Consider the following 12,567-nt stretch of genomic DNA (forward strand, 5'->3'; position numbering starts at 1 on the left):
GGAAAACTAATTCAAACCAAATTTTGATAATTTAGAGACCATTTATAATCATTCTCACCTAGTTGATGTTTGAATAAGAAAAAGAATGAGAAATTATTCCAAAAAAAATTAGAAAGAACGTAGATAGTTCAAAGAAAATAAAGTTCTAAGTAAATGATGATTTTAAAAAATAAATAACTAAATAGTTCAATTTTGATTAATATCTTTAATACTCATAATTCTAAAACTAATAAAAACAAGTTATTCCATATATGTAGCTTCTAGGTTTTATTTTGCATAATGTCAACTACATCTAAGAGAAGGATTATATATGGTACAAATAAAAATCAATAATCTTTTTTGAGTCAAATAACATAAAAGGATCAAGTGTAATTTTCCAAAATAAAAACCAAGAAGACGACTATTAACATTCTTCTTAATAAAGGTATTAATTTTGACATATTGAAAGGAAAATAGTCGCATACTAGAGTTCATTTCCTTGTTGTAAAAATACATGTGGCCTTTAACCAAAATTGAACCAATACGTCCTCTGTTTCAGGGTGCAAATGCAAATTTCTCTTAAGTGCTGACTGTTTAAATGATAGATGTAATTTAAGAGTATTAAATTAACTTAGATGTTAAAGTATATAATGATGTGTAGAAAAACTTTTAATGATAAGCTGATGGGAAGACCACATAAGTGAATTCTTAGAGAAAATAATGGTAAAACACTTTATTATTAGTACATATATTTGTGTAACTTGCTACATTCTAGATGTTACTCCAAAGTTACATAGTAAAACATGGAAAACAACATAAAGTTAAGGCAAGTAGGAACACCTAAAACTGAACTTGTGATAAGCCTTTTGAATCTGGAAGAGTAACCCACCCAATTTCTACAGTTATTTCCCCATGCTTGACATTTCTCAATCTTAAAGTCATCTCTTGGATGAGTTTATCATTTTTCCATATGCAGTTGCTGTCTTCAGCAAGGCAGTTAGTCCTATCTGGTTGAATCTGCTTCACTATGTGACCCTCTGCCAGATCTCTTAACTCCAGCTTCACACACTGAAGATATGGCTTTAAATCTATTTCTGCATCACCCATGTTGTCATCTGGTGTGAAAGTGTCTTTGTCTGTAACTGTCTGAATAGAACAACACAGTTCCAACTGATCATGAATTTAACACAACACTACTGATGCATGATATAGATTGTTTCAGTACTCACCACAAGTATTGGAATGTTAACATCTTTTACATAAAGGGTCAGTTCTTCATTCCACTCAGGATTTAAGGTATCTTTTGCAACACTAGTTCTCAGTTGCTGCATCATGAAATGACGTCTTCAGATGTTAGTGGCAAATAAAGTATACTTAATCTGTCTGCAAAATTTTCTGAGTTTGTAAAGAACTTTTTCCACTTGAAGTCATTCTTTCTGTTCTGCAAAATTTTCGTAAGTTTTGGACTAATAAAACGAAATATATCATCATATTTTCTAAAGACAATTCATAATAATAGGGATCATGTTATTATTTCTTCCTATTATAAGTATTATTGTTAGCCTACTAATCAACCTATTTATGAATTAAAAATAATATGAAATGATCAGTTATAGTGCTTGTATTATATATAGAAGAGAGAAATATAAAAGATGATGAAAAAGTCAATTTTATGGACATGGTATCACCACTATCCAAGCTTGAGACATGATCCTTTACTTTTGTTGGAATATTGTGTTCTTCTGGTTCAACAACAGTGTTATCTGTTGTCGTAGCCTGGTACGACATTTTTGCTTTCATATCTCAGTTTCTCGCTTATATTTGGATGGTGATAAACAAGAATAAGGCATGAATTATGATGGGACACTCGCCCCAGTTGCAAACATGACTTATGTAAGAACTATGCTGACATTCTTCTTCTTCTTCTTCTTTATGCTATAATGACATTGTCACCAAATAGAAAATATAAAATACCATGAAAAGCAAATTTTGTTGACATATATGTATTTACTTTGCTTGTACAAGAAATAGACACGGTTATGGGAAAACTCACGAGAAAAAATAATTTCTGAATAATAATCGAAAGTTGTAGCTTATAACCTGTTCGGCCATGGTGACAAAGACATAAGGGTCACTGGTACGAGTGTCGCAAGCTTTGAGATTAGAGCCTTTTTTGATACGAAGTTTGATAAGACCCAGAATGTTCTCCATTGAAAATCAATGTCATTCACAAAAGAAACTACAGGCTTTGGGTGGGTCTGAACTTATAACCAAATATATGGTAACAAGAAACAAAATGGTCCCCTACTCCAGGAATTTTACTGATTCAAAACAATATGAACACAAACAAAAACATAACCAAAATACGAGGTGAAAAATGTTACAAAGTCATTAGCGTTGTTGCCAAGGGCTAGAATTTGTGAGATTTGTGGATCACCGCACTTCTCTGCCACCCTGCATGCATGCTTGTAGGATTCAGAAACATCTAATTAGGTTCAAAAGACTAATGTAAAGATTCATGTCCATTTATTATATAATTGATTTTTTATTTCTGTTTTCTGATTACATAAAGTATATTACTTTTATTTTACGTATAGTAAATGTTTGATAAATGTCTTTAATATAAACTAGTAAAAACACAACAGGGACGAGATATATTCCAATTATTTAAATATTTGTATTATATTATAAGTGAAAAATATATATAAATTGATTAAATTAATATATAAAGAAAACAATAAAAATAATAAGAATTACGTAAATAGTAGTAGGAGAAACTATAAATATAATAAAAAATAAAAGAGAGAAAAAAAAGAAAAAAAATACTGTTTTTAACTTTAGAAGAAGAAATAAGATTAAGAGTGATTTGACAAGTCAACTGCTCGCATAAGTAGAATTTCTTTTCTTCTGATTTTCTGTCCTTTTTTTCTATTTACCAGGATAGCATGTTATAGATTATATATACATTTCGGAAAATCAGATTTTGTTTTTAAATGAAAAGGTACGTTGGAATTGGTTTCTTGGAAAGTGAATTTTGACTTTTATTTTTAATGTTTTTGACGAAGAGGAATGTTGGAATTTAGTTTTTGGGAATTGAATTCTGAGTTTGTTTTTCATATATTTTGACAAAAAGATAGGTTAGACTTTGGTTTTCGAGAAATCAAATTCTGAGTGTATTTTTCAGTTATTTTTATGAAAATGTATATTGGAATTCGGTTTTCGGTAAATTGAGATTTGACTATTGTTTTTAGTGAATTTTGAGAAGACGTAGGTTGGAATTTGGATCTCGGAAATCCGAATTTTGACTATTGTTTTCAGATTTTAGTGTCAAGGAAGGTTTGAAATTGGTTACCAGAATTTTGACTTTTGTTAGCAGTGATTTTTTTATTAAAGGAAGTCAGTTCAAGGTAATTCCATTTTAGAGATAATTTTTTATTTATCTTTTATTTTATTGAAATGAAGAGATCGAAGGAAAAAATATTTTTTTGTTTTGTAATATAAATATAATTTTTATTTTGTGAATGAAAGTTGAAATAAAAATTCAATGAATTTAATGTTGAGACGTGGAACCTATAATGTAAGAATTATTAGAACAATATTTTTTTGGGAAAATGATACTTGAACAACCATTTTTGACAACATTTAGACATGCGCACACGTGTCAAAATCTGAGTGGTCCATTTTCATTTAATTTTTCCAACTGGACCACTCAGATTTTGACACATGTGCGCGTGTCTAAATGTTGTCAAAAATGGTTGTTCAAGAGTCATTTTCCTTTTTTTTGTGGCATGAGGTTTGATAGTATGACCAATTTCATAAATGTCGATCATCCTATCATTATCATCTTATTATATAGGAAAATGTTATTTGGACAACAAAAGTTTGACACAATTTTGACAACGGCGACGTGGCAGCTGTGCATTGGTTCAGTGAATTGAAAACAAACCAGAAAAAACCCAAAATACCCCTCACCCCGGTTCACTGAGCCAATGCACAGCTGCCACGTCGCCGTTGTCAAAATTGTGTCAAACTTTTGTTGTCCAAATAACATTTTCCTATTATATAATACATTAAACCTACTCTTGTGATAACGGAGGCTTTCGCTATCTCTTGTTTTCCTACCCTCGCCCTTTCTTCCATGTAGAAGTTGATAGTTATATCAGTCCGAGTAAACGAACTAGATAGAAGGAGTCTTATCTAAATAAGAAAAAAAAGGAGAACTGTGAGGAGTCAACTATAGTACGAGAGGACTGGGTTGGGCCAACCTATGTGTACCAATTGTTATGCCAATAGTAGTACTAACTCTTGAGTTTAATTGAATAAGGTCTCTAAATGCCTCTACTATGCTCCCAACAACTGATTCAAGGGATGTCCCTTCTTGAAGAAGAGTTGTGCATGACATTTCTTATCTGATTATAAGTCAATTCCTTCTATCTTAATGCCATTATACGTTGTTAGTAAGGAAAGGTTCACTTTTGGACCATTTACTAGTATTCCACTTTACTCAATGCGAGCTCATATGGTCTACCTCTATACATAATTATCTTGGAATTAGGTCAATCCAAGCTACTGCTATGGAATTGTTTTCCCTAATAAAATAGTAGTAATAGTTACATAGCAGCTTAGTCAACAATTTTCGAAACACTTTGAAAGTTTCAACGATTTTCAAAAACGATTGAATTCAACTGTTTTCATGTTCAGCCCTCACCCTCACTAGTTTTCGAGATCCGTGCACAATTCAAACAACCAATATTCTATATAAATCTAAAACTAAAACAAATATAAACCACAATCTTAAACCAAAATGTAAATACCTTGTGCAAAGGAGTTCAATGGTGGAGTGGGTGCCTTCCAGTCAGTGTGAAGAACAAAAAACAAAATTGGAGTGGAGATGAAGAAGAAGAAAGGGAATGACAGAAAAATGAGGTGGAGATGAAGAAGGAAAAAGGGAACGACGGCTAGGGTAAGAAGAATGAATATGTGAGTGGGTCTCTCACTAACGAATTTCAAACTGTGAATCCATCGAAACCACTTACATTGCAAATGGGAATTCGGTTTCCAGAGAACCAAATTCTGACCCAGATGAAAACCGTGTTATGCGTGTAAATATAAACTGCAGTACGCTATATGGGAAAATTAAAATCCGTTTTGTGTCATTACGGAAAAAAAATCGCATAAGTAGATTCTGGAAAATGTAGTCAGAAACCTTAATGTTAAAGTTGTTTATGATTGGAATGGATATAGGATCATTCCCCAATTTGTTCTGGCTCTCTAATTTATGAATTAAATTATTAGAAGATTATGCTTTTAATAAGCTCCAGGAAATGGCTTGAACTAATATGAATGATGGATTTCTAACTCTAAAAGTTGTTAGGAATTTTATTAACGTGAATTTTGAGTCTAATTCTTGGCGTTGTAAACTCTAGAAGAAGTCATGTATCTTGTGATGAGATCTTTTGTGCTTTGGAAACTTATGTTGGAAAGGTTACTTTTAGACATGTTAACCTTAAAACAAATCGAATTCATTTATGTTCTCTTTCTTTTTTATGTTTTAAGTTTTAAGTATAAAGAAAATTCTTAATCTTGGGATTGGTTCAAAATACTTTTAAATGCTTTATAAATTGTATTTATTTTTTATATTTAGGTTTTGTACAAACTAAAAAGACTCCGATATCCATATATATTCGAGCTAATAAGACTCCTTAAATCTTTGACCATCTCTTATCAATTGTGTACAATGTAATGTGGATGGTGCCACTTAAGAATGTAATGTTTTTGTTGTTTGTGTGGGTATTTTTTGGAGAGGTAAATGTGAAGACATGGGAGATTTCTCTTCTTATCTTTGGATTGAACTTATGAGTGTTATGTTGGGTATTGGCTACCTTTCGTTAGAGGTTGGGTTATTGTACCACATCTTCTCATTCTGGTGTGTGCAGGAAGGTGGGTGTGTTATTGTAACTCTTCCATGCTTCTTATTGAAAGAGTGGTCGAAAAGAGCCTTGAATTAGCAATTAGCATAGTAGTGTCTATATTTTTTTATGAAAGAGAGTGTTGTGATGTAAAATGAACAATGATTAAATGTCACTTCGTTTGTAGCACATACCACTAATACAAATACTTTATCTTTAAATTCGAGTTCAGTTAGTTTGACTTTTGATATAAGACAACTCGTCTCGACTTTGGTGGAGCTGAATCAGCTCAATATTTTGTCGAGCTCGACTCGTATCGATTTTCAGCTGTAGTCGACTTGGGTTGACCTTTGGTATGACAACTTGGCTAGACTTTCAGCTCGAGCTGGCTTGACTCGACCTCTACCCAGATGACTTAGCATCACCTTTTACTCAAGTTGGCTCAACTACACCTTTGACTGAGTCGACTCAACTTAACCTCTAGTACGTGCGAACTTAACTAGACCTTCAGCCTTAGTCGACTCAGTTCAATCTTCACCTACGCGACTCTGTTCGACCTTCGGCCCGAGTGACTCTATTCAACCTTTGGTTTTATGAAAAATCGGCTTGACCTTTTGTTTATGCCAAATTGACTCGACATTCGATTTTTGTCAAATCGATATAGATTGACATGATTCAACCTTCAGCCTAGATGAGTGACTTTCGACTCAGGTCCATTCTACTTAATTATTGGCCTAAACCTAGTCTACTTGACCTTTAACTTTGACCAAAGGTCAAGTCAATTTAGTCTAGACTCACAATCGAGCTGAATCGACTCAAGCTAGTTGTTAAGATGATTTGGCCCAAGCTCAAGGTCAATATAAATAAACTTTTTGGAAAACTTTTTTCACCATAAGTGATGAGAAATTCTACAACTTCTGGAATTTTAATTTCTTTTTTTTAGTAAATTTTAAATTCTATTATTTTGGTTGTTTCAAATACCGTATTCAAATTCCTCGATTTCAATTTATTTTTAATTTTCCTGACCAAAGAAGTCATTTTATTTCAAAAAAAAAAATAAATTATCTAAATAAATGAATTAATCTCTTAGATGGGTCATTCAGATATAATATTAAGGTTTTGAAAACACCTTCTTGAACATTCAATATGAAAAAATAAATAAAGAAAAAACCTACAGGGATTTTTATTATATTTTTAATGAGGGTAGTTTGGGAATTACAGGTTTTATGGAGGATGCAGGAAGGAAAAGGGGTGCAGGAAGAAGTACCCAGGTCATGATGATGGGTTGTTATTTTTAGTGATAAATGAGGTGGCTTTATGTATCCATTAATTCTCCCCTGGACCTCTGAATTTTCATAATACCAAGTTTGTTCCTTATCTCCTTTGAGAAACTTTGTGCCCTTGTTTGAGGTAGGTTACTAATTTGTTTCAATGTTTGTAAACAAAAACAAAAACAGTTCCATTTTAGTAAAACCGTATCACTTTCTGATACATTTAAAAAACAACCTTCCACTTCAAAGTGTGGTGCAGCAACTAAAATTAACTTTGATAAAAGAATATCACCAAATCAATGTCAGCCTTAATGTATGTTTCGAAAAATGAAATGTGGTGGAGGGTAAAGGACTAAAGTTTGAAGTAAGCGTAAGAAAAAAAATAGTTCAAATTATAAATTGTCAAATTTAATTAATAATTATCTAAATACATATTACTTTATAAGTTTATTTAAACGATTTATCTTATATAAAATTTATATATATATATATATATATATATTGTATAAAACCAATCACCTTAATTAGATTTGAATTAGATATAGATGATATAATATTTTTAGATTATGAAAATTTAAAATCATTGTGTGTCTAGATCATTTCAAGTTATGAGATATTAGGTCAAGTCAAATCCTAGTAAGGTAGTACTAGGTTGACATCATCCAAATTTGAACCAAATCGGCTTGGGTCAAACTCAAGTCAAGTCGACTTGAGTTTAGGTCAATTGAATCATTAGGGATTAGGTTGAGCTGAATTAGTCCATACTAGGTTGAGATGAGTCAAGACGGGTCCAAACTCATTCAAGTTAAGACAGGTCCATATTTAATCGAGTTATGATAGATTCACATTCATCTAAGTTAAGGTTGACCCATGTTTAACCAAGTTGGATAGACCCAACTTAGTCCTTCTCTAGTCAAGATCAGGTCGAGCTTAACCCCATAAAGACCAGGCTGGCCCTGTCCCCATTAAAAACAGATCAAATCAAAGTCCAAGTTTAGTTTAGTTAACACAAGGTTGAGTTGAGTCATCTTAGGTTCATATCGAGTTAAGTCCGCCTGAACCTAGGCCTAGTTGAGTCAATTCGGATCTAAGCTAGTTGAGTCAATTCATATCTAAGTTAATTAAGTCAACTTGGATCTAAGTTGAGTCGAGTCAAGTCAAGGCCAATATAATTTGAGTTAGCCTAAGCCCAAGTCAACTCAGACAAGTTGAGTCGGGTTGGCTAGGCCCAAGCTAAGTCGACTTGGGTTTAGTCAAGTTAGCCCCAACCAAGCCAACCAAGGTCAAGTTGTCGACTCAGACCTGGGACAAACTAAGTTTACTTGAGCCTATGTCAAATTGAGTCAACCTATGTTTGGGACCAAGTCGAGCTTAGTTAGTTCAGCTTAAGTCAAGTCAAGTTAGCTTGACATGGAGTAAAGTCAAGTTGAATGAGCCTAGGTGTAGGTAAAGTCAAGGCAAACCAAGCATGGGTTGAGTCAAGTTAGCCATGACCTTAGTCGAGCCAAGTTGACTCGAGCCTTAGTCGAGCTAAGTCAGCCCATGTAAAGTAAAAGTTATTTTCCATTCTTTTGGATTTTGAGATATCATGACTCTCAAAAGTTAAGACTAAGTTCTATTGATAACCTCTATGATCACCGTTTTAATGGCAACAAATAGTAGAAAATAGAATTTTAGTTTCAAGGTTATCACTATAAAATCCTTCAAAAGTGATTTAAAAACTTTGAATATCTATTAGACAATGTAGTTTAAGAAGTCCAAACAATCTAACTACTTCATTAAATAACAAGTTTGCAACATGGTATAAATCATCAATCTTATGACATGGAATAAAATGGATCACTCTTCAAAATTTATTCACAACTAGAAAGATTGAATCATGTCTCTCTTTCGGTATTGGAAGGCCAAATACAAAATTTAATGAAAGTTTCATTCGAGACAAACTGATGTTGAGTTTTTCCTTGTCTCTTCTTCATGTAGTTGATTGTTAATTGATAGTGCCTAGTTGGCACAACATGTTTAATAGAGACCATTAAATGGACATTGTTCAATGGACATCATCTAAATTATGAAGCGTCATGTGCTCTTGGTTGTTAATGGATTTCTATTCCAATGAAACAACAATTAGAACAAAAATGAGCAATTGGGCAAAGGTTAATGTTAGTGACCAATTTAGACACTAGTTTTTTTGGTACTCAAAACTTTAATTGCTAATGTTAGAATAATTTATTAACTAAAAATTATTGGTCTCTAAAATAGTTATTATTATAAATAAAAAAATTATAATTAGTAACCAATTACACTTTAAATTAATCACTTATCCATTATTTTTTGTTTCTAAAATTAGTTGTTATTTAAATAATTTTTTATAGTCTTTAATTTTGGATGATTTGAATTTAGGTTATTTTATATAAAAATTGCATAATTATGTTTGATTTATTACTCAAATTCACATTCATTTTCTCAAGATAGTTATGAAAAACTTATTATTGATAAAGACTCGTCATAGGACTCATTGGAGGATGTTGAGTTCGATCGCTCAACTATATATGTTAGAGGAATGACCCAAAAAATGCTAATGCTTGATATCAACACATGCAAAATTAAAACATACTTCTTCTCGTCAATATGATGTGTTTTCTATCTGTTAGGTCTATTGATGAAGAGGTTTATTGAAGAGACACAAACACCAATAACAACTCAACCATATAAAGGATTGACACCACTTTCTACCCAAAACCTTACAATAGGTTAATGGATCTTTCACCTTTATATAATATTCTACTTTCTCATTTTTATCTAATGTGGGACTTGAACTCACACTTGGATACCCAACAATTTTTGTATAAATAAGATAATTTTAATTTAGCAAATAAATTATTAAAAATGTAAGGATGTAAGTTGATTTAGTAATTGGTTTTTTTGGAGGTGTTGAATTGAATGCATATATAAAGAAGTTATGAAATGTTGTGTGGAGTGCATTAAAGTGGATTCTGTTGCCGAGTTCTAGATACTCCTAAATAATTTTTTCAAAGACTCCTATTAGGATCGAGCATGAGATAAGATTACCCTAATCTGAAATTATGATTGGTTATTTAAACTTGAATATGACTTAAATTCAATCTGAAATAAATAAGACAATTATAAATTATAATTATTTATAACTGTCAAAAATTCATCCTTTAAAAAGATTATTATAACACTGAAATTTTATAAATCAACTTAGATTTCAAACGATGTAGATGAAATTAAATCATGATGACTTGCATCTCTCATAGTACTAACTTTACCGTATATATTGACGTGTAAGTTATCAACCAAAACAAAATCATGTGCTATCTTTTGTCCATCCGTTCATTCTTTATTGCATTTAGTTTGAGACCTTCATTCTTTATTATAGGTTTTATCCTATACCAGTTAAAACTTCTTTCCAATTACTAAATGTAGGGAAACATAATATAGTTCGTGACATTGTTAAACAAAGAATTTAATGACAATAGTTGTACGGGTAAAATTTAGAATATAATTTTGTATAAGAACTATAATTTTAAAAATAAATTTGTTATTATATAGTATCACTTAACTGTCACACAATAAGAAAATAATTTCTTTAATGAAAACATACTCATAAATAAAGTAAAAATAAAAACACAATAAATTTAAGTGTGTTAAAAGCTATATTCATATATTATTACTTAATGTATAATTTTTAGGTTTAATGTCTAGAGATGTCCCTATTTATGCGGATTGTTATAAATTGGGTCTTCATATTTTGAAAGTTTTCAATTGGGTCCCTATTTTGGTAAAATTGAGTCAATAATGTCCTTGTCGTTAATTGCTGTGGACGACGTTAATTTTCTTGCAATGTGGCATGCTGAGGTGTCCTTTAATTATGACGTGACATAGGTTAACCAACCAGAACATATCACCTCACGCCTCTTGCCACGTCATCTATGCCTTCTCCACAGAAACCTTAATTTCCAAACCTTAGCTACTATGCGCTGCCACCGCCATCCTCGCCGGCAGTCGTCCCCTCAACCTTCACCGTGAACCTCCATGGTCGTCGCAAGTCCTCTGTCAGTCTTCTCCTTTGTCAATTGCAAGCAACCTGCAGAAGATCAAACCACAGAACCTAGAATCGCGCATCTACTTCTCGCGCGAGAATCTACTCCATCATCTTCTCCATGGCAGCCACACGAGTCACACATCACAATTGCGATTGAGCCACGTTTAAGTAACCACAAAATCATCACAGACGACAAACCAATTCGCCAACCACCGTTGTCCGCCACTTCGCCAGCCACGAGCAACCTCTGAAAAACGTGAAAACGAGAGAATGCTCAAATCACAACAATTTAACCCCCAAATCGTGAACCTCCTTCAGTTCGTTCATCTCTATGTCATTGATGAAGCTAACCTGCAAACAAAACAATCAAACCCTAAATCACAAAATCCCAAAATTGAGCAAGCAGAGAACTTGAAATCTTCGCATCGCATCTACACCAGTATTGAGAGGCCATTAACCCAAATTTTCAGTCTGAACCCTAACCCAAATATCGCAACAGAACGGAGGGATAATAGGAATAATCCAATCCTCAAATTTACAGTAGTTTTCATTAGGGACCAACAAATTACCAATTTGATTCAACCCTTTTGAGCGTAGATACGCTCCAAACAGAGAGAAATCTCCTATAAATGTTGGTGCAAGGCACTTAATAAGATCTTCTTCAATGCCACCTATAGTTGTAATAACTACATCAACCTGCACATTGCAAAACATATACAAAAAAAAGGAAATTTAATAACTTGACTTGAATTTACTATTTAACCATGATGGTGTGAGAAGCATTGAAGAATACCATTGCAAAGGCTTGAATTGCCCTTCAAACTAGGGAAAGTAACTCACCATGCGATGTTGAACAAGAAACCGAACAATGTCTCTAACACCAGAGGAAATAAGATTAGAAGTGAAACCCAGAAGCACTTTACAAGTCACAAATTTTCGGTACTCCAAGTCCCTCTCATGGTCACTACAATCCTCAGTCACAGCTTCATCAACTAGCCTCCAATCTAGCTTTAACCCAAAAATCACAACTCAATACCTTCTCAGTCAGAAAAGGAAGAGGGGAAGGAAGCTTCCTCCTTAACCCGCGAATCAGAACGAAGGGATGAAGAAGAAACGCGCCCTTGTCGTGTCCCGCCACGCCTCCGCCAAGCTCTCGTCACCTCTGCCGTCAACCCACGTATTTTAAAATTTAAAATGATATAAATATCCACATAATAATCTCACACTGTGCCACGTCGTAATTAAAGGACACCTCAGCGTGCCACATTGCAAGAAAATTAACGTCGTCCACATCAATTAACAAGAAGGGCATTATTGATTCATATTTACCAAAATAGGAACC

At 32.9% G+C, this 12,567-nt stretch overlaps 1 protein-coding gene across 1 annotated transcript; it reads right to left on the reverse strand.

Annotated features, from left to right (window-relative positions):
• Positions 1-697: 697 nt before the first annotated feature.
• LOC148193005 (protein C2-DOMAIN ABA-RELATED 3-like) lies at positions 698-5,043 on the reverse strand. The gene is made up of 4 exons (XM_088099582.1): positions 4,794-5,043; positions 2,080-2,433; positions 1,209-1,304; positions 698-1,125 (listed from the first exon to the last, which is right to left on the reverse strand). The coding sequence occupies exons 2-4, from the start codon at positions 2,188-2,190 to the stop codon at positions 820-822; spliced, it is 513 nt and encodes a 170-aa protein (XP_087955708.1). The 5' UTR covers positions 2,191-2,433; positions 4,794-5,043; the 3' UTR covers positions 698-819.
• Positions 5,044-12,567: the final 7,524 nt, after the last annotated feature.

Source organism: Vigna umbellata, chromosome 9, assembly GCF_029865625.1.
Source record: "Vigna umbellata cultivar VRB3 chromosome 9, Vumbellata_1.0, whole genome shotgun sequence".
NCBI lineage: Eukaryota > Viridiplantae > Streptophyta > Magnoliopsida > Fabales > Fabaceae > Vigna > Vigna umbellata.

Excerpts from the sequence above, each read along its gene's own strand:
- LOC148193005 (XM_088099582.1), bottom strand. The coding sequence starts at position 2,190 with ATGGAGAACATTCTGGGTCTTATCAAACTTCGTATCAAAAAAGGCTCT. Across the intron at positions 1,305-2,079 it reads TTGTCACCATGGCCGAACAG|CAACTGAGAACTAGTGTTGC; the intron begins GTTATAAGCTAC and ends TTCATGATGCAG. Across the intron at positions 1,126-1,208 it reads TTAACATTCCAATACTTGTG|ACAGTTACAGACAAAGACAC; the intron begins GTGAGTACTGAA and ends TGTTCTATTCAG.